The 26,092-nt window shown below is 37.6% G+C and overlaps 1 protein-coding gene across 3 annotated transcripts in view; it reads right to left on the bottom strand.

Annotated features, from left to right (window-relative positions):
- tanc1b (tetratricopeptide repeat, ankyrin repeat and coiled-coil containing 1b) overlaps window positions 1-26,092 on the bottom strand; it is a 198,813-nt gene that overhangs the window by 76,777 nt on the left and 95,944 nt on the right. For all 3 annotated transcript variants that reach the window (XM_052142050.1, XM_052142051.1, XM_052142052.1), the window contains exons 6-7: window positions 22,053-22,239; window positions 13,075-13,362 (exon numbers count right to left, since the gene is read on the bottom strand). In XM_052142050.1, the coding sequence (XP_051998010.1) occupies window positions 13,075-13,362; window positions 22,053-22,239 (475 nt within the window). The remainder of the gene's footprint in view (window positions 1-13,074; window positions 13,363-22,052; window positions 22,240-26,092) is intronic.

Below are 26,092 nucleotides of genomic sequence, written 5' to 3'. Positions count from 1 at the left end.
GCACTGCACGTCATTAATGTAGCATAGACAGCCAGTCTGATTACAATGGGAGTGTTGTAGTTTTGCCACACTGTTTGCATGTAGCCCAAAAAATAAAAATAATTTCCTCACTCTCATGCCATCCCAGATGTGTGTGAGACTTACTTTCTTCAGCAGATTTTAGAATAATATTTCAGCTCTGTAGGTCCATACAATGCAAGCGAATGTTGTCCAGAACTTTGATGCTCAAAAAAGCATATAAAGGCAGCATAAAAGTAGTTCACAAGACACCAGTGGTTTAATCCATGTCTTCATAAGTGATATGATAGATGTGGGTGAGAAACAGATCAATATTTATGTCCTTTTTTACTATAAATCTCCACTTTCACTTTTAATCGGTTTCTCACCTACATCTATCATATTGCTTCTGAATACATGGATTTAATTACTGGAGTCTTATGGATAACATTTATGCTGCATTTATTTGCTTTTTGAAACTTCTGGACACTGTTGACTTGCTGGACATACAGAACTGCGATATTCATCTAAAAATCTTTCTTCTGCAGAACACAAACAAATTCATACACATTTGGGATGGCATGAGGGTGAGGATATTATGAGAGAATTTGGGTGAACTATCCCTTTAAGAGCAAGGAAAAACACACACACACACACACACACACACACACACACACACACACACACACAAGGTTGCCGTGACACTAAATATGACAAGATAAAGATGAAAACTACACATGCTTACAAGGTGCACAGAGCTGTGAAATGGCATCCTTGCCTAAACAAACAAACCATTAAATGAGACCCTTGTGGCACTTTATAATAAACGTCATGGCAAGCTATAGTTTATATTTAAGTGACAGCTATACTGCTGGACCAAAAAGTCGCATAGGCTTATGTTTTGTTGGACCGCCTTATCTTCGGTTATGTCCGAGATCTTGTATTGATCATGGGAGAGTCTTCTCCAGCACATCCCAAAGACTTTCATTCGGGTTAAGGTTAGGACTTTGTGGTGGCCAATTCATGTGTGAAAATGATTCCTCATGCTCCCTGAACCACTCTTTCACAATTTGAGCCTGATGAATATTGGCATTGTTGTCCTGTGGCCCGTGCTGTCAGGGAAGAAAGAATCCATTGATGGGATACCTGGTCATTCAGTACATTCAGGTTGAGCCTAGACCTGCCCAATTGAAGCAACCCCAGATCATAACACTGCCTCCAGAGACTTGTACAGTGGGCACTATGCATGATGGGTGCATCGCTTCTTACCCTGACGCACTCATCGCTTTGGTATAGGGTAAATCTGAAATCATCAGACCACATGACCTTTCTCCATTGATCCACAGTCCAATCTTTATGCTCCCTAGCAAATTGAAGTCCGATTAGCATCACTAATAAGTGTCTTTCTTGTGGCCACACAGCTATTTAGTCCCAATCCTGTGAGTTCTCGTCACATTGTGTGTGTGGAAATGCTCTTACTTTCACTATTAAACATAGCCGTGAGTTCTACTGTCGATTTTTTCTGACCACATTTCTTCAACTGACGGTTCACCACAATCCTTCCATGTTTTAATAATGGGTTGGACAGTTCTTAACCCAATTCCAGTGATTTCAACAATCTCATTATTTGTTTCCTTTGCTTGATACAGGCCAATATTTTTCCCTTTCTGAAACATAGTAACATCTTTTCCATGACCACAGGACACGCCATCCGACATGGTTGTTTAAGACATGAGAATCTACACACTGCATCAGATAGGGTTCAAAAATATTTGCTATTTGAAACATATTAATTGCTGCAATAATGACCCAATCATAGACTCTTAACTATCTGCTTATTTAAATCCAAACGGCAATTTTGGTGTATTAAAGTGTAAGTGGTTAAAAAAAGAAACTTATAATAATACTGAGTCATAATGCATTCTGCTACTCAACACATGAATGCTATTGTTATTATAATGGGGGAATTTAATTAAAAACATGTCCATTTCACCCCCAAATAAAAAATAAATATATAAATAAAAATCCATTAAGGAGAATTAGCATTTTGCATAGAGAAAATTATTTTTTTACTCTGTAACATTACTATTGGAAGTTATATTCTGATGATGGTAATATCCATTATTCTTGATGCCGTCTGTCATCACAGTAAAAATAAACTGTAATACATTTTACATTTTATCAAAATAAATGCAGTACAACAAATACTACCATGACGTATCAATACTTTGTGATTTAAATAATACATAAATATTTTTTGCATTAAAATAAAGACAATGGCATCTTTAGCAATTGTCACTGAAATAATATAAAAACGAAAAAAAAAGTCTTCACTTTTAAAGCAAAACTATAATTTATTTTATTCTGAAATAATGATGGTTTCTCTGAATGTTAATACATAAATACATAAATACTGAGATGTTGAATATCATCGAAGGAATAGAAGGAACCAGCTCAGTCAAGCTGAACACAAGACTCCAGTGATTCCAGATGCACTGTCATCAGAGTGAGCTCTCCATTGTAAAACACCAGCTGTCGTGAGGAAAAAAAACACGGCAAACAATTTTAACACTTCCTGGGACAGGAGCCATATCCAGAGTCAGCCATTAACCCTAAAACCCAACCTGACTGAAGTCGAGAAAACATTACCCAACTGATGACTACATCAAATGCACTACCTGTATGAGTGACGTGTACTACAGTCTTACTCTGGACTCTGCCGTACTTCAGGAGTGCTTTATAATCAGGATCATTCAGAACTGCCTTGAGAAAGCCTTTAACGTTACGACTCTAGATAATATTTAACTAATGTTTGTAATGCCACCTATAACATTTTTTATTACATTTATATACATTTTCTGTTGCTCAAATGAATGTAACTATATTTAATTACATTTAATACATATATTCAATTAAAGCTACACTATGTAAGATTTTTGGTTAGAAATAAATACAATTTCATTAATGAGCAAGAACACCAACAATATGTCTTCCAAACCATGTTTTTGCCTTACCCTGATTCACTATGGTAAGCCTATAATAATAATTAATGTTTTAGAGCTGTCGGGACTGATTTGATCATGTCCATAAATAAAGAGAAGAAGGTCCAGCTACTACAGTGCATTTATATGTGCAGTGATAGGTGTGGTAGTAGTTTGAAGCTGAAAGCTTGTAGCCACAACAAATGAGCGACATTGACCATAGATCATTCAAAAAGCCAACCCTCAGGGGAATCACCGGTTTTCAAAATAAAGATACGGAGAAGAGTCTACAAGCAAAAAGGGAACGTGACAGAGCCCGTAATAAAACAACACTGAAACTGGCTTGTGAAGGATTTAAAACTGACCCATAGATTGAATTGTTCTTGCTGGACAGATAAGATATTTTATTTGATTTGATTTTACCGTGCTCTCTTAGCATGGTAGATAATTTTATAGCGTTAGCCATTTTATCAAGGATTGTGATATTGCAGTGCTTTCAGGACAATGCAAAGATTTTAACTTTTGTGCTGGTAATCAAAGCCAATCTCTAAACCAGTTACTACCTTGGTCTATTTGCCTGGTAACTAAGTGACAATAGTTTCCCCCATTCGATTTGATCTGATACGAGTAGCAATCGTTCTATCTAATGTCATCGCTGCCTTACTATTGCAATGCAATTGTTTTCAATAAGTCAAAACAACAGTGGAAATATGCTACTTACCTGCTCATAATACATTGTTCGAGTATATCTTTTTCTTCCTTTTATTATTTATTTATTTATTGAGGGGAGGGGTGAGTTTTGTTGTTGTTAGTGACATTCGCTCTGATAAGATGATCACCTGTAACCATGGTTACACCGGTACTCCTCAAACCATCAGGTTCATCCGCGCACAAGAGCAGAGTCAAAGCGCAACTCACATAATTATCAAAACAATGTTCCTCCACAAGTAACCTGCAGTTTTATGCTTCAACCGCTAGAGGGCCAGAAGTTACAGAGTGTAGCTTTAAACTTTCAGTTCACGCAGGGCTTTTTAATGTTTTTTACTCCGAGAGCAATATTTGATCATTTTGAATGCCATATTATCCATCAAAATAAATTTTGAAGTCTGTGTTAACTGTTTTGAACTTCAGTGGTTCTCAATTTTAATTTTTGTATATTTTTTGGTTAACTAGACAAGCTTTTGTCCTTTTATCTTCTGTATAACTTCTGTGTCAAAATAAAATAAATAACTATAATTATCTGAAAGTAGAATGAATAAAATACTGCTCAGCAGAAGCAATGCTAAAGGAATAATTCACTAAAAATTACAAACTCTGTCATCATTTCGGTTACTCGTCCTCAAGCCATTCCAAACCACTATGACAATGTTCAAAGATGAGGGATGAAAGGATCTTGATTGCACTTGTCAAGCCCAAAAAGGACCATAAAAGTCATCCAAGTCACTCGTGCACTATATTTTAAGTATTCTAAAGACATTCAATAGTGCTGTGTGATAATCTGACCAAAATGTACGTCTCTTAATTAACTGAAAATCTTCCCCTTGAACCATTTGACTGTGGCTCATCTTCGATAACATGGTCACACTTTGAGAACCACTGGTTAAGAGAAATATGTCTAATCTGTTAGGGTGTGGCCAATTCAATGAAATGTTATTGAACTGAAAGGGAGCCAAGTGAAAGCGAGGCAGAACCATCTGGAGCGATGGATTAGCGATGCTCTAAAGTTTCTGGACAGCTGACGCTGCACAGCAGATGAAATCTTAAGCATACGTCTCTGCAGAGTCTCTGAAGAGCACAGAGGAACAGCTGAATTTCATCTCTCCCTCAAACACCATCTGGCTCAATCGCTTGATCTTCTAAGAGACAGAGAAAGAGCACAAACGAAATGAAAGGATGCCAGTATAGCTGCTGTCCTGTATCGATAAAAGTCCTTTGAGGAAAGAGAGGTTTGATATGGGAATATCCACTTCAAAATCTGCATTGATGCGTTCAATCAAACAAGTATGCTATAATCAAACAGCCATGATCTCTCAAGAGAAGATAACAGGCTGGAGCATTTTCACACTTCAGATTTAGGTTTTAACCAACTCTTTTTTTTTACAACCGAGAGACACAAAAGAAGTAGTTCACCCAAAAATATAAATAACGGCATACATGAATGTACTTTTCCTTACAACAACAGTTCACAGGAACCATGGATGCCTTACATATAGCTTTCATATAGCTTCTGAAGCTGAATGATAGCTTTGTATGAGGAACAGAAATAAATATTTAAATAGCTATTCATTGACAATATTTAAAAGACATTTATGGCGGGGTGGAGGGCGGGGCTGGGTCGTGATGCTGCACACCCGGCCCCTAATCAGGCCGACCGGGATGGCAGTGCGAGAGAGAGAGAGAGAGAGAGAGAGAGAGAGCGCAATTCCCATTAACCCCTTTACAACATTCTTCTCTCAAATCTTGCGTTTAAATTAAACGTTTAAAATTTTGCATTGCACAAGATTAAGTACTTTCTAACTTGAATAAGTTAGTTTAAGTATGAACTTGAAAATACTATATAATGAGTTATAATGCTCTAGCTTATATGTAAACATCATTTATTATTGTTTGTTATTTTTACAATGTGTCATCGTGTATTAATCCTAAAGTAGAAAAGCTTTCAATTTCAATGGTAAATAAAATAAGTACATTTTACTTAACTTTTTGAAGCTGGTGTTCCCAGCATGCACTGGGCTTGAATAATTAATGAGCTTGAATGGTTTCACTGTTTGCAAGTTTATTTGCACCGTTTTAAAAGTTAATTCTGTTTTTTGCCGTCTTAATTTCATTTTCAACCGGTTCATGATCAAAAAATGATCTGTTGATTGTCAATGTGTTTTGTGCATCAAGTGTTTAGGTCTGCGACCGCAGCTTTATTTAGATACGCTTCTATGCCACTAATGCAGGGTGAGGTCTCATATACTACATAGCATGCATCGTATGTCATGTGGTACATGATTAAACGTATATTTGTAAGGAAATTTGAAAATGTAATATGTTCTAATTAGAGGAGTCACAATTAAGGCATAAACGCATGCGTTCGTTTTTCTTTATTGCGACTAATGCATATACCGTTAATATAGCATAAAGTAGTAAAACAGAATGAGACGTTTTTGTCTAAAAGCACTTTCCATGTGGAGTTCAAATTGTCAATAGACACTGGCATTGCCACACTGACGCAACTCATGAACGCGGCTTCACGACTGCTGTAACAAAGCGGATAGCCGCAGTCTACCGACTGATTAATATTGTGAAGATGAATAATGAAGATGTTTAAGAGATTTAATACCCATTGCAATGAAAATGCAACATATGGGGACACTACTTCTTTCAATTAGTCAAACACCCACTTAGAATTTGGGAAATGTTTAATGTAATTTGAACTGTGATATTTTAGTGCATTGTCTTTATATCGTGGAAGGTTTGTTTGGGAAATGTTAATAAAGCATTATATTGTTACATATTGTTTTGTTTTCTTTCCTAAGATGGAAATAAATACAATTTGACAGGAAAAGAAGTACACACAGTGTCAAATTTTAACACTTTCAAATTCTGTAATTAATCGCGATTAACTACAACAAATTACGCGATTAATCGCGATTAGAAAATCAGCAGTAGTTCTAATAGGATGTTAATTTACCTTTTAGTACATTTAAGCACCATGTACATCCTATTTGTAAGTAACTTTGAAGTTAAATTTAATCACTCACTTTGATTAATATAATGTCATAAAGTTAAGAAGATTTGACTTAGTTTTATACATTTAAGATTAAATTGGTCAGGGGTTTGTATACTTTTGCAAGGCACTATATATATTCATATATATTAGGGATGCACTGAAATTTCGGCCCCCGAAAATTGCATTTTTGGTTTTGACATAAAGAGAAAAAAGGCCAAAAATATATGCGTCCCCGCCCCTCAGTGCTCAGGTTTCACTCTCGATCGATCGCGCCATTATCACGGCACTACCAAGCAAAGGCCGATGTCAGCCGTGTGTAAATACTTCAAAGCAGTACTGCAGCTCCCAAACGGAAGGTGGAGGAGCACAAGGTCTCTATAATCCAACAGCTCCGTGATGTCGTCATGGAGGAGTGGAAGAGGACTCCAGTGGCAACCTGTGAAGCTCTGGTGAACTCCATGCCCAAGAGGGTTAAAGCAGTGCTGGACAATAATAGGGATGTAACGATATCAAAATCTCACGGTACGATATTTATTGCGATATTGTGGAAAAGCTCACGGTATTGTTAAATAGCTCATGATAGTGCTTGTGATGATAATAGCGAAAAAATACTGACATTTATTCTGCTTTTGCCAGTCAACAGGTAATTTATTGTTGTATTTATGGATCATGACAACATAAAACGCTGATCACATAGTGCTTTTAAAGTGCAAGTTGTAGTCAGGAACATCAATATTCTGTATAGTAATATTTGGTTGCATAACTGATTCTTCTGTGCAATGTTCAAGTTAAGAAGCAACTAGAACAATTGTAAACAAAAGGGAATTCCCTTTAAGTGCAAACAAAGATCAAGTTAAGTCAGGTTTATGCGCAAGGCAAATAAAAGCAGCCTTTTAAAACTGGTATTTAGGAACATAACTTAAACTTAAATAAAATAGTCAGTCAAAAAGCCTTTTAAAAAAACACTGACCTATCATTTCGCTTATGTTCACGTTTTTCATCAGAAAGATCAAAATAGTCCATTGTCTGTCCACCACCTTCTCTTCTTTTGAGTTTTTTGACACGGCGAAACCAAAATGTTTCCAGACATCTGATTTAAAAGCTGCAGGGGCTGGCACAATCTCAACTTCGGGGTTGTTGTTTTCATCCTTACAAGTATCGCTGTCGGCCATGCTGGCTTGCTGTGAGCTTGTGTACAGCGTGCAATCCTATTGGCTTAACAACGGTTGTTGTGACGACGCAGCGCAAAGGATCATGGTCTATGTAGTTAACAATGATTTGTTCCGCGGGACTGTGTTTAATCCTCTTGCTTTTTGACGGACACCTGTCCTTTTAATATTGTCACCCAACCACGACGATATCGAGACACGTTTACCACCGCGATAGCGCGATATCGTCAATATCGTTACATCCCTAGACAATAATGGTGGCGCCACAAAATATACTATGGGCACAATTTGGAAATTTTCACTTAGGGGTGTACTCACTTTTGTTGCCAGCGGTTTAGACATTAATGGCTGTGTGTTGAGTTATTTTGAGGGGACAGCAAATTTACACTGTTATACAAGCTGTACACTCACTACTTTACATTGTAGCAAAGTGTCATTTCTTCAGTGTTGTCACATGAAAAGATATAATCAAATATTTACAAAAATGTGAGGGGTGTACTCACTTTTGTGAGATACTACTGTATATGGAATTTCACGAAATTAATATAAATACCCAAATAATGAAAAATTAATAATAACATTTCATAAAATAAATATTTTCGTAATATACCAAGTTAGAAGGTCCATTGTATAATTAACAGAATTAGCTGAGAAAGAATTTCTTTCACCTGTAAGCAAAATGGAAATTATAACTACAATAACATTATATTATAACAAACATTGAAAGGCTGAATGCTTGACAGCGGAGGAGAAGAAACCGTGGACAGAAAAACGAAGTACACCCCAGCCTTTACAATGAAGGTGGGTTTTTTAGAAAAACATTTGAATGCAGATTTTAAAGATTTTAATGACAACAATGCAAGAGAGCACAAGTTCTCTCAACATTTTTCTGATTTCTGAGGTGCAGTAGCAATAGCAATGACATGACGGACATATGTGACTCATTCTAATAACTGAGTGGCTAAATGGGCTCTTTGTTTTATACGGGAGTGAGAAAGAGAGTGAGTTCAGTGTGGCCTTAATGAGGTATCCAGTAAATGGATTGGCTGCCTGGATACAAATGAAGTTCAGTCTCAGAAATTAAACTGAATAGTGATCATTCATTGAGGCAGAGCGTCCCAGACACAGACTAAAAGAGCATCTCCAATCACAGTCCAATTTAGTTCAGAGCTCTTAAAGGAACAGTGCACTCATCACTCATCCTTTTCGTTCCAAACCTGTTTGCTGCTATGGTTTCAACGCAACACAAAAGGATACTTTTTAAAGAATCTTCACGCAGCTCTTTCCATACAGTTCAAACGTTTATAGTTACGAAGTGTAATATTCCCTGATATGTCGACTCTGAACCATGAAAGTATAATTCTTTGAAACTTTCAGGAAATGCTTTGTTTCATTTCCTTGCACTCAGCGTGTCCTGTGTAAACGGCCCTTTATATTGTGTGCTGGAGAAAGCATCATTATAACGACTCATGAACAGGGTTCCCACTCTTATCAAGGCACAATTTACAGGATATTTCATGTTTATTGTTTTATCCAATAAAGTGTTTTGTTTTTTCTCCCATTTTCTCCCCAATTTGGAATGCCCAATTCCCAATGTGCTCCAAGTCCTTGTGGTGGCATAGTGACTCCGGGTGGTGGAGGACGAAAATCAGTTGCCTCCGCGTCTGAGACCGTCAATCTGCGTATTTTATCGTGGCTTGTTGAGCGCGTTTCCACGGAGACATGCACATGTGGAGGCTTCACGCTATTTTCCGTGTCATCCATGCACAACTCACCACGCGCCCCACCGAGAGCGAGAACCACATTATAGCGACCACGAGGAGGTTCACCCAATATGACTCTAGCCTCCCTAGCAACCGGGCCAATCTGGTTGCTTAGGAGACCTGACTGGAGTCACTCAGCACACCCTGGATTTGAACTTGTGACTCCAGCTGTGGTAGTCAGCATCTTTACTTGCTGAGTGCTTTTAAACAAAATCCTCACACCACAATCCAAAACAACACTGGAGATATTTTTGTGAAATGAAATGATCACCTTTTAATTAGTCAACATTACATAACTAAACAGTAGTTATATATATCCCCCCCCATATCATGCGTCCATTTAAATTGTGTTTTATTTTGGCGCTATTGTGTGCTTTTGATGGTAGTTATTATTAAACCCCAAAAACTGTGATTTGATGAAATAAATATATAGTCTGTATGTGCTGCACGCTTCTGAGAGCTCTGCTTCACACATTTGTTTTGAAGCGTGCAGCACATGCAGATTATATCATTTTCCGGCAAATTTTATTTATTCATTTTTGGTGACATTCCGCATTTTACAGCTAATCCCATTTTTATGACTATATCGGAAATCACAGGGCCCTACATTTTGTAACCGTGGTATAAGCGGACTCCAAATTTTGAATTATTGAAAATGTATTAATATCCCATTAGGAACTGATGGTGCAGCTAAATTAAGAACAGACTAAGTTAAAAACTAACAAGTCCTTAACTAAGCCCTTTGTTTAAACTTTACGTACCAACTTAAGGAAGACCTTACGCAGCTGGTGTAACCCTACCCAGATAAACAGGTAACATGCCGGACAGAGCATCGTTTGTTTGTGCACCTAAATCGGCTGGTGAGAGTTGGAAAAACACTTTTCAGTAGGGTTGAGTTTTTTCTGAATATACTGGGACCAAAGGATATGCATGATAACAATTCTTGAATGTCTAAATTTTTCCTCTGATGTGGACAAAACGTGTGCTAAAATGCTATCAGAGTTTCCAGAGTTGTGAATTTGAAGTCTAATGACATTAAAAGACTAGGCAGCATGAAATAACTCAAAGACAATTCATCCTAAAGTTGTCCCATTAAAATTAGAAATGTAAATAGTTGTCAAATTTAAGATAAGATGTTGTAAGATTTAAGATGTTGTGATAAATGTCCCTTACATTTGAAACAATCATATTCTAGAGTATAGTACCAAAATTAGTATTTTGGTACTATACAAGTATTTTTGCTTAGTAGGGCTGGGTGATATGCCAGAAATATGTTTACGATATTTTTATAAAAACATTATTGCGATATCCAATTAAACCTTCACCCCTTCACTATTGCTTCAATAGTGGGGTTTTCCCTTTATGTAAAAATTCAGGGACTCCCTCGATGTATGAGCGCATATACGCGAACGTGAGGGACCATCGTTATTTTACAGTGGTGTTTATAAATGGGTATAGTTTATAGTGTAAGTGCTTTTCCCACTGAAGTCCCAGAAATGTTTGTTGACTTGTTGTCGGGCTCCATCCTATGAAGTTTGTTTTCCAGTCTGTTCCACGCATATGCACACTCCCCAAAACCCTGTTTGAATGCCTCGTATGTATTTACCACCACAGAAGCAGCTTTCTCCGAGTTAAACCTAGGTGTGTTCACCCGCTTTCTCTTAATCCCTTCTAGTTTACATGACGTTTGAGAATGGCACTTTCTGCAAAAACCCTTGAATAAACTGCTTTCTGAAGTGCATGTAAACATGGCGATTGAAACAGAAAAGGCAGATCTCTTTACATGCATGTGATATTTGTCAGATATCATCGCTATCCGATTACATCGTCCTATCACCCAGCCCTATTGCTAAGTACACAAAAGAATCGTTAATGGAATTGAAACCATAATGGTTACATTCCTTCCAATTACCATTGCTAGCTGTAAGGTTGTGTGTGTGTGTGTGTGTGTGTGTGTGTGTGTGTGTGTGTGTGTGTACACAGCTTTGGCAGCAGGGAAAGCAGTGAAGTTATGGATCTTTCAAATGCTCCGTAAATATTAATGCTTTATTCACAAGGCCAAACTATGTATGAAATGACTAAAAGCAAGCGTGTGTAGAAAATGAAAATGCACACACACACTCTAAAGGCAACACACTCTAACCTTGACAAGTCAATGTGTTTTATGGTGCAGACCCATTTTTATAGTTTCACATGGACTCACTCAGTTTAAAAACTGATGGATTTTTTATGAGCAGAGTTACTCCAGCTCACCTTGCAAACCGTACACACACACCGACACCAATGTGCAATAAACACCACAACAACAAAACATACGCATTCATCTCTCTACTAACTCTCACAAACAGCTCAACCATTTTAACACAATTCAAAACATCAGCATTGAGCACCAGCAGTCAACTGTTTGCCTGCGGGAAAAATAAATAAATCTCTAAAATCATGTCTCACAAACCTGTCACGAACATGTCCAGGTAGGGTTGGGGAACTTAGAACTGGTTCTGAATGATTTCCAAGACTTTCGGTGACATGAATGGTTCTTGAACGTGCATTTTTCCATAGATACGGACAGAACACCATACTAAAATATTCCCAAACGAATGACTCTTATGTGCCGTTTTTTTGGAGAGAATCAATAAGACTTCAGACAGAGAAGTTACTGAATTTATTTGTAGTTACTATATAGTTACAGTAATACCAATTATTGGACTGCATTTATGCCTCTAAAAACGTTGAAAGCCATTAAAAATCTGTGTAATCACATCTTTTGCAAGAATTATATTACATTAATCTCTCATTAATGACATAACTATCTTTGCTTAATGACAATTAAGCCATTTTTTAACCACTCAAATTCCCACTACCATAATGCAAAAAAAGACCAGCCTGTGGAATGTGGACCTGATGCTTAAGACAGAAGCTGACCAACAACTCACACATGCAACTGTTGCTTTAATGTGTGGTAAGGTCTTCCCAAGAGTCTGTTTCCCTTCATTCCAGCAGTCATGCATCAGTTATCATCTCAGGAGTCACAAGATGGCCTGAGCAGACACTGATGGCTGTTTTGTGCTCTGCTCATATCATCAGCTGCACCTCAGATTGGTCACTCGCCACTGACGGACATTGCACACTTGGCACCTCAGACAACACAGTCTGGTCTCCACCATCTCAGCCCAGAACATTCTGTGCCATTTTAGAAGTTCTTAAAAGCACAGTTTAGAGGTGAAGTATGTAATATCTGAACTTCAGATGTACCAAACGCTTTACGTTTTTCAGCGCCACAATATGTCGCACTTTGCCTCGTTTCATTACAGCGTTGATGCCATCTGACATCATATGGCATGGTAATCCTGATCAGACACTGCCGAAAGCTTCTAAACATCTACAGGACGCTGCAGATTCCTCCCATTTATTCTCATGACATCACATCTTGTATTGTTTGTTCTTACCTGCAACTGAGTTCGGTCGAGGCATCATAAGACTGGACGAGTTCAGTGAGGGATAGTGCACGGGTCCCTCAGAAATGGGCCCTGTCGCTCCTGAAGTTGTCTTGGTTCTGCCCCTGTCCTCTGCCCCGGACGTTGACGGGTCCTCCTCGGCCACCGGAGAGCACGTGTCTGCCCGTGTAGTCGTCTGTGCCAGCGCATGCTGACCGCAGCTCCTTATACTGCCCTCTTTACTCCACTCCAGACTGGAGCCGCTGCGGTCGTCATTCTCTGATGAACTGGTGATAGTGGCTGGGTGAAGGACGAGACAAAGATAAATACTGTTAAACAATTTCAAATTCTGATGTCTCAATTTCATTCCAATCTCATTATAATTTTAAACATTTTCACAACATTGCAGTTAGGTTTCAGTTATATCCATTAGGTTTCCAATTAGATTTGATACCACTAAGTTTCCATAGTTAACCACAAAGCTCAAAACGTTTTTACAACATAGCATAACATTGCATTTTGGTTGTATTTTTTCATTTTGATCCTCAACAAAACATAGTATTGATTGATTTTACTTTACTAAAAAATATACAAAGAGGTACAAAAGATTGGTCTTTACTGTTCTAACAATACATCATTTCTATTGAACATTGGATCTGTTGAAGAGATGACAGGTAGAAATTATACAGACAAGATAAAAAGATTGATTTGAAGAAAGGTTATTTTGCACTTCTGTTTTAACAGTTTAAAAAGCAGCTTTTTATGGTTTAGCAATCACACAAATCCATATTGCGATTTCAATCTTAATTCAATCAATCATGCATTATTAATGCATATCTTACGATATCTCAGAAGTCAAAGTCAAAGTGTTTTGGATGGTTTCTCTCATCATGTACTGTCACATGCATTTATGGCATTTTTTCCTCATTAATGTGAACCGTGCATCTTATCATGTGGCTTGTTGAGCGCGTTGCCACAGAGACATAGCTGCATCCATTGCGACATCCACGCTCAACTAACCACGCAACCCACGAGAACGAACCACATCATAGCGACCACGAGGAGGTTATCCCATGTGGCTCTACCCGCCCTAGCAACCTGGGATTTGAACTAGCGAACTGCAGGGGTGATAGCCAGCGTCTTTATCACTGAGCTACCCAGGCCCACAATATTCATGTTCTTTGGAGCGCCAACCCTTCTACATATTGTGGCTATTCATATTTCAGTATTACACTTAGAGTTTTTAAAAGTGCCTTACCAATTAATTATAAATAATCCATCTGTTTTTCATACCAGCATTTTCATGCTTATTACCAATATGCTGATGGTTTTAATTTGGTCAATAGCTGGCCGATAAATATCGGCAACCGATACATCGGTGCACATCATCTCATTTTCATTTGATTCCAATCCAGCTGTTCAGAGTTCCCATGGTGGCATAAACAATACCTAACCTAAAAATAAAAATAAACTATGTTTAAAATCTAAGAAAATGTACTCTTAGTGGATTAATCTCTTAATGGATCATTCCGGCAACAATTAAACAATTGACATCAGACAGGTCAAATAAAGATAAATCAGAAAGTAATGAGAAATAATCTGAAAATCAATATTTTTACCTGGCACTGTGTTCTGTAGTGATTTACAGAAGAGGCAGAAAATTAAAAAAATGGAGGAGCACTGAAGTCAATTCCGGATAAACATGATGACTCAGTTCTAAGTCGAGTAAGTAATGTAGTGATATTACTGTGATATACGACTGCTACTGATGAGTCATCCACTGACCTTATCAACACTCCCCACCTGATCGCCATTTCCTGCCATTAGCATCCTGCTAATGAGTGTTAGCCTGGTTTCCACCCTTATCTGGGTCATCCTTTACTATTACTTACAGAATAAAACATGGCCTCTGACTACATTTTTTGTGATGCATTTCAAAATTTCAATCTAAAGACCCCCGTATTCCTTAAGATATCTCATCCCTCACACGTTTACTTAAAAACTGGTCTAAATTGAAATATTGTTAGGAACAGAGGAAAGTGTACAGAAGTTTATCAGAGAGTACAATTGCATTCATAATTCTGCCATTCTGCTTTTGAAGGTCATTATGTACTGCGTTAAATGCAGCTATATGACAAAAGCTCTGAAACATGTATTCGAAAATGAACACATCAAAAAGCAACGTTTCTCTTTCCACATTTCTTCCCTTACTTGCACCCTTCAATATCTATCTATCTGTCCGTCAGTCTCTGTCTGTCTGTGTCTGTCTCTATCTATCTATCTATCTATCTATCTATCTATCTATCTATCTATCTATCTATCTATCTATCTATCTATCTATCTATCTATCTATCTATCTATCTATCTATATATCTATCTATCTATCTATCTATCTATCTATCTGTCCGTCCGTCTCTGTCTGTCTCTATCTATCTATCTGTCTGTCTGTCTGTTTCTGTCTATCTGTCCATCTATCTATCTGTCTGTCTGTCTGTCCATCTATCTGTCTGTCTGTCTCTCCATCTATCTATCTGTCTGTCTGTCCATCTATCTATCTCTCCATCTGTCTATCTGTCTGTCTGTCTGTCCATCTATCTATCTCTCCATCTGTCTATCTGTCTGTCTGTCTGTCCATCTATCTATCTGTCTGTCTCTCCATCTATCTATCTGTCTATCTGTCCATCTATCTATCTGTTTGTCTGTCCATCTATCTATCTCTCCATCTATCTATCTGACTGTCCATCTATCTGTCTGTCTGTGTCTATCTATCTATCTGTCTGTCTGTCTGCCTGTCTATCTCTCTGTCTGTCTATCCATCGGTCTATTCATCTGTCTGTCTGTCTGTCTATCTATCTATCCGTCTGTCTATCTATCTGTCTGTCTGTCTGTCTCTGTCTATCTGTCCAGCTATCTATCTATCTGTCTGTCTGTCTGTCTGTCTATCTATCTATCTATCTGTCTGTCTGTCTGTCCATCTATCTATCTGTCTGTCCATCTATCTGTCCATCTATCTATCTATCTGTGTCCATCTATCTATCTGTCTGTCCATCTATCTGTCCATCTATCTATCTATCTATCTATCTATCTATCTATCTATCTATCTATCTATCTATCTATCTGTCTGTCTGTCTGTCTGTCAATCTGTCTGTCTGTCTTGAAATCTACTGCAATAATGAACATATAATTACCTATTATATAATAGTTATATGATATATATAATAATTAAAAAATATAATAATAAAAATAATTTTCCAAACTTCTGCATAGATGCTGCAAAAGACTATGTTAAATTCTTTAATGTTTACAGTGTTTTATGAAGTTAAAATAATTATAATGTATGATTGTGCCTTTAATATTAATATATTTGCATATTTATTACACTTACTCCATTACTACATTTAGTTGAATGTTTGTTTATATACACTTGTGTGATTTACATTGAGTTTACACTGATATGTGTAACAAGTGTTAAAATGGTTTTAACAGGCTTTAACCTCATGCGACCCCGTGTCCATGACTACTGTTCACAAGACTCTAGACTGTCATTTAAGGATTACACTTCTGATGTGCCAAGTGATGTGACACAATAGCTTGCCGTCAATTTCACTGAAGCGCTCCGTCCAAGAAATCTCTAAGTTTCTTCATTGTAATCTGTTTGGTTGTAAAAAGTAGTCTCTAGTTTCATTTAATATGCCGCTTTAAACATAATTTTTTGCATGTCAGCACGCTGATAAACATGTCCACATATGTGAAAATGTGCAATATATGTTTATCACTGTGCAATACGATTCTATTCAGTAACATCAGTAAATGCGTTCCTATATATTAACTGTGCATTTTCACATTGAGAATAAATGTATTCATCCTAAAGCTGAAACATTTTGATTTAAAAGGCTTAATACTGAGTTAGGATGAAAATAAGGTGCATTTCAAACTGTTCTGAGACCAGTGCAGACAGACAGCACACTGGAGGTTAAATTATTCACTAAATAGGCAGCAAAAGAGCATCCTATAGCTCTCTATGCAGTTAAGTGCGTTCACTCCTAAAATGATAATCAGTACATAGATTCAGAATTTATAATGCAATATTTTATTTTAACATGGTTGGCAGTGATTGGATGATGCTGGACAAATATGGACATAAAGAAAAATAAAAAATGTGTTCCAGAAAGAAAAACCTATTTTTGCTTGTTTATTGTGTGCTACTAGTTACAAATCAAAAAGGGAAATGGAAAATGCACACAGCCGTCACACTCGGATCTCAGGAGGTTAAGAGAAGCAGCAGCTCTGCAAGTGTTTGCAGTTGAATGAGCACATTGTACATTAACAAGAGAGAGAAGTTGCAGTTGTTTTAACCTCATCCGTGCAATGTGCTATTAGAATTAATGTTTCTTTTTACCTTTTTGATCATCAATTGAGTGTAAAAAGCAGAAAGGATATTGAAAGACAACAAAGGATCTCATCTTTGGACACACAATACATGGAAATGGCCAAAATGAAACTTTTTCTTAAGTATTAAGTATAAGAAGTATTGACTTCTTTATTTTACAAGTACTCAAATGTAAATCTAAAAGCACTTGAGTTTTGCAATACTTTCTAACTTCCATTAGAAATCAAACAGGCATTTGTTTATTTTTAAACCGAACCTATGTTTATTTATACTCAAAAGGGAGGTGGTGTATGAATGGCAGAATTACTGACATCAGACAGGTCAAATAGGGAGCGCGGGAATGTTTGTTTGTGTCCTAAGCATAGTAGCGCTTAATAACGATAGCTGTTTTTTTTTTTTAAACAACTATGCTATGCTATTTCGTGTGACAGTTACCATGGATATACGGCGTTTCTTTAATCAAAGACCACCAAAGTTGGCAGAAGAGAGCAGCGAGGTAAGGGGAGAAGACCCAGGGTGTAGCAGTTCACAAGAGGTCGATCCAACTCCCAACACTGCAGAGGCTAGCCATTCCAGCGATACTAGTTGGTCTAACGTTACTTGCCAAAGCCATAGCCTCAAGCAAGGGACGTCACAGCCACAGGTGGGTAAGGGATAAGCAGCTGCGGTGTTAAGCGAGTCCTTGAGTCATTTGTTCAAACGATTCGTTCAAACAGCTGATTCATCAAGAATAAAGTAGTCGTTCATGAATGGGTCATTGAATCTTTGACTCAACCGATTCGTTTAAAACACTGAATCATTTAGTAATGAAAACACGGTTGACTGTGAGATGCGTTCTGTTTCTGCTGGGATCTTTGTTTTAAAATAGAACAATAAGTCAATATTGCATCTAAAATGTTAGTGACTTAATATGAATTAATTGTTTATTGAACTGTCGAAATCAGTGTTACATTTTCAATCGTGATGGTATTCAGCACTTGGTTGTATGGTGTTGCTTCATGTTATAAATATAAAAACTAACTTACACATTTTGAATTTTTTATCACAGTATGCTAACTGAGTTTCTTTGTGTGAGCTGCAGTTAGGCCTATTTGGTTCATCGAGAGGCTGCGCGAGCCTAAACAGCACAAATCTTTAGCGTCAGTTATGAATTTGAATAGTGTCAGTACATTATGTAACAGGCTACTATCGATCATTATCATTGTATCATACATATTCAATTCATAATCGGTCATATCATTTAATGTTATTATGCAATTAGGGAATTAGGTTTATCTCAGTTGTGCCCCCCTGAAAAAAATTTAATGCCCATCCGTGAATTTGTGTCTGGCGCCGGGTCTGCAGAAGGGACTGTTGCATTTTATTCCAGATTGTTCAAGTGAAGTTTCAGCACATAAATGGTAGGACAATGCTTTTTTCCCTTCTGCTCTAGTGTACAACACATGGTCAGGTTCAGGTTTCAATTTAAGGCCCGTGCAGACCTCTATATGGATCTGCGGGTTAAGTTTAAGCTTCCGACTTCATGACAATGTAACACATGACAACAGCTGCAAAATGTCATGTGTCGTGTCACACACACACAAATATAGGCAAATGCTTTTGCATTGGGAACCGAAAATCTGAGACCACAGGTGAAGAAAAAAAAAATCTTCTACTTTCCATTTTCTAAATTTAAAAGTGTAAAACAAAAAATGTCATAACAAATTATATTATCAGAACGACAGTTCTGTTATTTGAGATGTTATTATTTTCCGCAACTTTTTTCATCGTTATACGTCCTTCCTATGTTTATTAGTACATTTTTCAGAATCATAAAACTTTGTTTACTTCCCAGTTTAAATGAAAAACAAAAAAATACATGTTGTATGTGGCCTAAGACTTTGTAAATCCCTGTATATTTACACAAAAACATTGCATATAATACAACCTAAACAGCTGTGCAAAGCAAGTTTAGGGCTAGTGTTTCCGAAGTGAACGTTCTCTGCGGTTCTCGCTCTGTTCCTGCCACCCTTTTCCCTCTCCTTCTCTTTCTGTCTTTTCCCCAAACTTCAAAGTCATAAGAGCATTAATCACATCATGAGCAGGTCACAGAGGGCAAACACACTCCTCTATATCAACAAACCAGCATTAGCAGCTGGCAACATGTACCAGACTGCTTCACAACATATTCTTTTCTCTCCTTCAAGTCATTCTTTAAGAAACTCTGTGTTTAAATGACAAATAAAATGGGAACTGAGGAGCCGTCAGATACAAAGAGTTAAATAAAAGAAAACTGAGTCGAGCAGCTCGGTTTAAAACCATCTTTCCAATTCATATTTTCTTATAAACTGGGACTGCAAGGCTGTAATGTTGCATAATTCATAAAGAAACGTTTAATCAGTCTATCTGAAACTATAAAAATGCAGAACAGCTCATAAACAGATTGACTTTGCATCAACAGCTAATCCTGCTATATATTCAGCTCTCTCTGAATCTCCACCGAAAAGGAGGAACACAGAGAGATGACAGAGCAGAGGATGATGGGATATTGATGGGTTTAATGGTGACATGATTTGATGAACAGATTCTAGTAATTGGGTTAATCTCACAAAGAAATATCCAGGTTGTATTTCACCACAAATATTTTAAGAAATTGGATTTTCTTTGGATTTTATCTTTAGTGAATAAGAACTTAAATTATCATATTTTTCTAATCCAAAACAATCATATATCTTCAAAAGACGTGGATTAAACCAATCGAATCGTATGGATTAATTATATGCAGCCTTTATACTGCATATAATGAGGCTCTTTTCCTACGTGTACGTAGCGAGTGTGTACGCAGCAGGTCAGTGGTGGCTCAGTGGTTAAGGCTCTGGGTTACTGACCGAAAGGTTGGGGGTTCAAGCCCCAGCACAGCCAAGATACCACTGTTGGGCCCTTGAGCAAGGCCCTTCTGCTCCAGGGGCGCTGTTTCATGGCTGACCCTGCGCTCTGCCCCCAGCTTAGTTGGGATATAAGAAAAGAACTGCATTTCATTGGCTCTGTACCTGTACTCTGCACAATGACAATAAAGTTGAATCTTGAATTTTAATCTTATACCCTTTTTGAAGCATAAATGTTTTAGACCCCATTATTGACCTGTATGGGCATAAAACTTCATAAACCTTAAAAAAAATAATAATAATTTAAATCTTCAGTTGTGTTCCACATAAGAAAGAAAATTATATGAATTTGGAACATCATGATGATTAAATTATGTAAACATTTTCATTTTTGGATGAACTATCCCTTTAAGTTCTGAGGGTGTTTTTAAAGATTTCCCGTTTCAGTAGCATACCCAAAAAAGGGGTATAAGGGGTGTATATATATATATATATATATATATAAAAAGGAGGGTCAAGTGTTTGGTATCATTGTAAAGAAAATTTGTATGATTTTTATTATTATATAGATTATGATCAATTCTGAGACTCACAGCTTAAGAAACTGCTGAAAAATAAAATAAAAACTAGAGCCAAAAATTTACTTTTTTCTTATTTTATGATTTAACATGATATATCTCTGGGAAGAAAGGAGGTGGCTCCGAAAAGCTTTTGTTTTGTTCACAATCATGTCAACTGTAAATACTACAAATCTTGTTTTGATACAGCAAAGCAATCAAAGGTTATAACATTACAAAAATTATTTATCATAGTCTCCAAAAACATCTCCAAACAAATAAAACATAATAATTGTGCATAAGAACTAATTACACATGCAAACACAATAATGACTAAAGGTTTGCATAGCATGCAGATGTAATTTCAGTCATGAGATTTCACAGAGTGAGTTTCATTCTGTGCCATTTGAGTCATCATTGAGCCTGTGTCATGTATTTGGCACCATCTCCTGGTGGATATGTGTAACATTCTGCTTCATGTGTATGTAAAATTCTGACTTCTCACTGGCTTATCCAATGGTCTGTTTACAATTTGATGTCAAAATCATAGAACCCAATGATTTTTAAGCCTCTGAATGGCCTTAAAAATGGCTTAATTTTTGTTCTAAATATTTACTTATTATTGATATCTGTGTCTTGTTTTCTTAAGATTCACCCAATTACTGTATGACAGGAGAACATAGTGTTTCCCCTATATGCATTTTGCAGCGGTGCTATTACATTTCACAAGGTTCATTTAATATCCTTGACACAACGTAACGCTTGCCAGTCCCAGTCTGCTGTGTGATTAGTACACTGCAAAAAGAGACACCACCACATACAAACACACATGCTCAGTGATGTCACGGCATAACACATGTGTCAAACTCACTTCATTTCATGTGGCCGAGCTCATTTCTGAAATGGCGGATGGCAGGGGATCGGAACGTCTGACCAAAAAGTTAGCGTTTTCCTTGTGAATATTAATAAGCTTTACCATGTCATCTTAACTTGATTTTGGAGCACATTTTTCTCGCTTTAAAAGCAGAATGACAGCGCTACCCGGACCATTTATCAACATGGCTCAATGGGTAGAGCAGTGTGAGCATGTGCTGTAATTTGCAGACTGTCTCAAACGAACAGACTATTTTAAAGGACGGAAGATTAATGAACTCAATAGAGTGTGTGTATGTGGCTCACCTATAATCCCGCTGTCTTTGCTCTCGAGGGTGGAACTGGGGCTGGTGATGGTTCCACAAGGGCTGCGGTGACTCGCTGCCGGTCGACTGTTGTTACTGTTTAAGGTGGAACATGGGCTGTCTGTACACGGAGACGCTGTGCTGCTGGTCAGAGTCGAACCCGGACTGATCCCTTGATTTACTGCACACTGCACATAAACACACAGAGAGTCAAGGAGGGATAGAAAAGAGGTAACAGGGAGACAATGTGGAATTAAACTTGAGCTTCAACATACCAATGTAGAACCAACCAATTGAAAGAACAGAAATCTTTAAATTCAGGAAGAAAAAAAAAACTAAATCAAACCAAAGTTCAACTCAACTCTAACGTTTATCTTCATACAAACAAACCCACCCACAGAAAATAAACAGCTAGTGAGGAAACAAATGTCAGCGTCAACTCATCTAACCCTCAAAGAGCCAGTAACAATAACACTTAAAGGCACACTAGGCAGTCTATAAATATTTACAATTATTTTACTGCCGATATGAATTTAAGCTACACTGAGATATCATTATGACTTTAATGCGCTTTTAACTCCGCCATTAATTATTCTAGTCTCTTGATATAAACTTCAGTTGCAAAAACAGAAAGTTTGCTAGTTCAGTTCATTCGTGTGTATCTGTTTAAACTGATTTCAATTCATTGATTCCAAATTGTTGTCAGTTCATTTGCGTCATCACTCAAAAACGTTTGTAGAAGTCTCCGTATGGCACTTTACATACTTAGAAATGTATATACTAGTGCATAAATAGGATATATTTTTCTTGCATTAAATATTTTGAAATTGCAACAATAGCTATTTGTTTGATATTTGAATTGATTTAAAAAAAAGTACCAATCTTTGAAGCCATTTTAGAGCAAATACATAAAATATCATGTATGTATTTAACCCTTTAAGCTTGAATGGGCCCGTGAGAAAAAAAAAATATTGTCAAAACTGTAATAACTTTATATATATCTTGGCCAACACAAAATAGGTATCATTTGAAAGCTTAGAACAGTGGTTCTCAATGTTTTGTTTTTTTTTGGTTGTTTTTTTTAATGAACGCCCCCCTACTTCATTCCCTTAGCCCAGCCTCCCATAATTATGTGACATAATTTGATCGTCCCTGGAGTCGCGAGTAAGAATACAGGGTGTGCTGAGTGACTCCAGCCAGGTCTCCTAAGCAACCAAACTGGCCCGATTGCTAGGGAGGGTAGAATCACGTGGGGTAACCTCCTCGTGGTCACTATAATGTGGTTCTCGCTCTCTGTGTGGCACGTGGTGATGTACACTCACTAGGTCTAAAAATATTTTGGACTATTTTTGTTTTTTAGGATTTAAACATTTCTTTGTCATCTAACAAATTTTGTATTTTGCATTTTCCCTTCGCATTTGAAAACTGAAATGTATTTATTTATTTTTATAGTTTTAACAGTGGTATTTGTAACAAGACCATAGTAAGAACCAAGTGTGTCGCACAAGCCCTCAAAAGTGAAGCCAAAACATCTCGATCGCCCCCCGGTGACTGGTCCTAGTATAGGTCATAAACCCCGCCTCCCCATGTTATTCAACGGGACGTGAGACCAACTAAACAATTAAATTACACTTCACATATCTTTTTTCCAAAGATAGTTTCTGTCATTTACTGTCGTTTCTATCACGTTGATGTCATTTCAAGTGTTTGTTTTCAAAATAAGTTTGTTTTTAGTTATTTGATGCTATAAAAACGGTGCTGTGACATCATGATTGACAGCTGTGATTGACAGGTTCTCTGAGCGAAGTAGTCACTGAAGCACCAACTGACTTTTTTTCGGGATCTTCGGAGGACTGAGGAGATTGGAGCTTTAAATTTAATATCTAAATTTCTATAATTAATTATTTCACACCATCATAAGTCAAAAGTCAAAAGTGCGGGGGCATGTGCTTGCGATTGATTCAGCGAGAGTGAGGGCGGGGCCTTGATTTTGCGGCTTTACTTCCTGCTCACTACTGCGCAGGTCTGGTCCCGAAATCGCAACTGCGCAGACTCAAGTCCCAAGATGTCAGCGCCATATCGGGACACTGGCGGCTTCAGTTCTCACCAATGGAAAAGAGCGAAGGGGCGTCGTCCATCTTTTTTTACAGTCTATGGTAAAAACATGGAAGCATGAATCTTCACTACTGTGGTAAGATGTAACATGATTTCTATAAAACAAAATTTGTTTGTCATTACAAACAGTAGGCCTACTCTAAACACATGCAAAACAATAAATCCAAAATATAAATATTTATAAGTTGTAACAAATATGTATTATATTCCCTCACTCCATTAATGTAGCCTAGGACAAATTTAATATAGCTGAAGTAGTGATATGATAATATGCTGCTCTGTCCATTGAGCCGTGTCCACCTACAGAGTCATGCAGGTGCATTAGCGGAGGTTGTAACTTCGCCTGTGTATTTGACACATCGCTAGACTTTATAATCTGATGAACCGTAGTGCACATGCATACCAAACTAGGGGTGGGGGGGTACAGTCCTTGTTGAAAACACCTGGCTTAGAAGCTCTACTTTACAATGCATGACCAAAACTGAACAAGTGTTTTGAAATTTGCAGACAAATCAGAAGTGTTCCGTTTTGATAATTTATTAAAGAGTTTGCATGGCACATATTATTGCAAGTACCGTAACGGCGCTTACACCTGAGCTAAATTATGTCTAACACCGGTGTCTAATTTCAGTAAGCATGGGGAGAGCGGCATAAAAAGGCAGCAGCCACAGAGCTGAGAGAGTGACACACGTCAGTCTAGTGTTGGCACATAGAAGAATTGAGAAACTTTATAAAATTGATTGTAAACATTGCTGTGGCCATTAAAAGCCTTACCTGGAACATCAAGTGCCCTGCTGAAAACTGTCACACTGGTGCCCGTGTGACAGTTTTCCCAAGAAGGACACGTGAAGCAGGGCACTTGAAATTAGACACCGGTGTTAGACATAATTTAGCGCAGGTGTAAGCGCCCTTACAGCTTTTCTCTCCCGGACGGGCGCTTGACCACGCCCCTGCTGCCACACACAGCTTGTAATAAAACATTTGCAGTAAACAGTAGCCTACCAAGAAAGTCATTGGTCACTATCTTCCTCGTCCTGTGCACTGAAACCACTGAAGTCAATTCCTCACGCTGCTGTTTCCAACATCTTATCATCGACTCATTAAGACCAAGCTCCCGTGCAGCAGCTCTATTTCCTTTTCCAACAGCCAGATCAATCGCCTTCAACTTGAAAGCAGCATCATATGCGTTTCTCCATGTCTTTGCCATGGTGAGGGTGTTAAAAAAAGGACTACCGTAATCAGAATGATGGGAAGTTTGAGCGCGCTCGATTTAATCTAAACAGTAAACAAAAAAAGTTGTTTTGACCTTAACCTGTTCGGCAATTTCATTGGTCTAATGAAAGCTTCACGCCGGCAAAAAACTGAGCACGTCACAGAATGTTTTTTTTAATTATTTTTTATAAAATTTGAAAGCGGGAAAAATCCATATATAAGCCGCGTCATTGTATAAACCGCGAGGTTCAAAGCCTGGGAAAAAAGTTGCGGCTTATAGTCCGGAAATTACGGTAGTAAAAACATCAAACTCATCAAATTTGCCATTTGTCATATGTCACAGACAAAAAAATAAGTATACGTCTTTGACATACATGTTTCATGTGAACGGGTGTTGCTCACATGCACATGTCATTAATTTGAAGAGGCGATTATCTTTCAAACGAGCCCACACATGAGGTAATCGGATGCATAGATCATTAGATAATTGGCAAAAGCACAAAATACAAGGTGCACACAGCATCTGGCTATCTGGCATCTTGCAATCTGGCTAAGAACACATTAGCGTTCCTGTGTCAGATGACATCATCAGACATTATGTAGCATCATGGAATGCCAAACCAATCGGATTGGGTTCAGATCGGTGCATAAAATAATTTGTATTTGGGAAGAAATACATGTGAATGGCCATCAGGAGATGGTACCATGTAAATG

Source organism: Xyrauchen texanus, chromosome 14, assembly GCF_025860055.1.
Source record: "Xyrauchen texanus isolate HMW12.3.18 chromosome 14, RBS_HiC_50CHRs, whole genome shotgun sequence".
Lineage (NCBI taxonomy): Eukaryota > Metazoa > Chordata > Actinopteri > Cypriniformes > Catostomidae > Xyrauchen > Xyrauchen texanus.
This window is presented reverse-complemented; position numbering and strand designations above follow the sequence as displayed.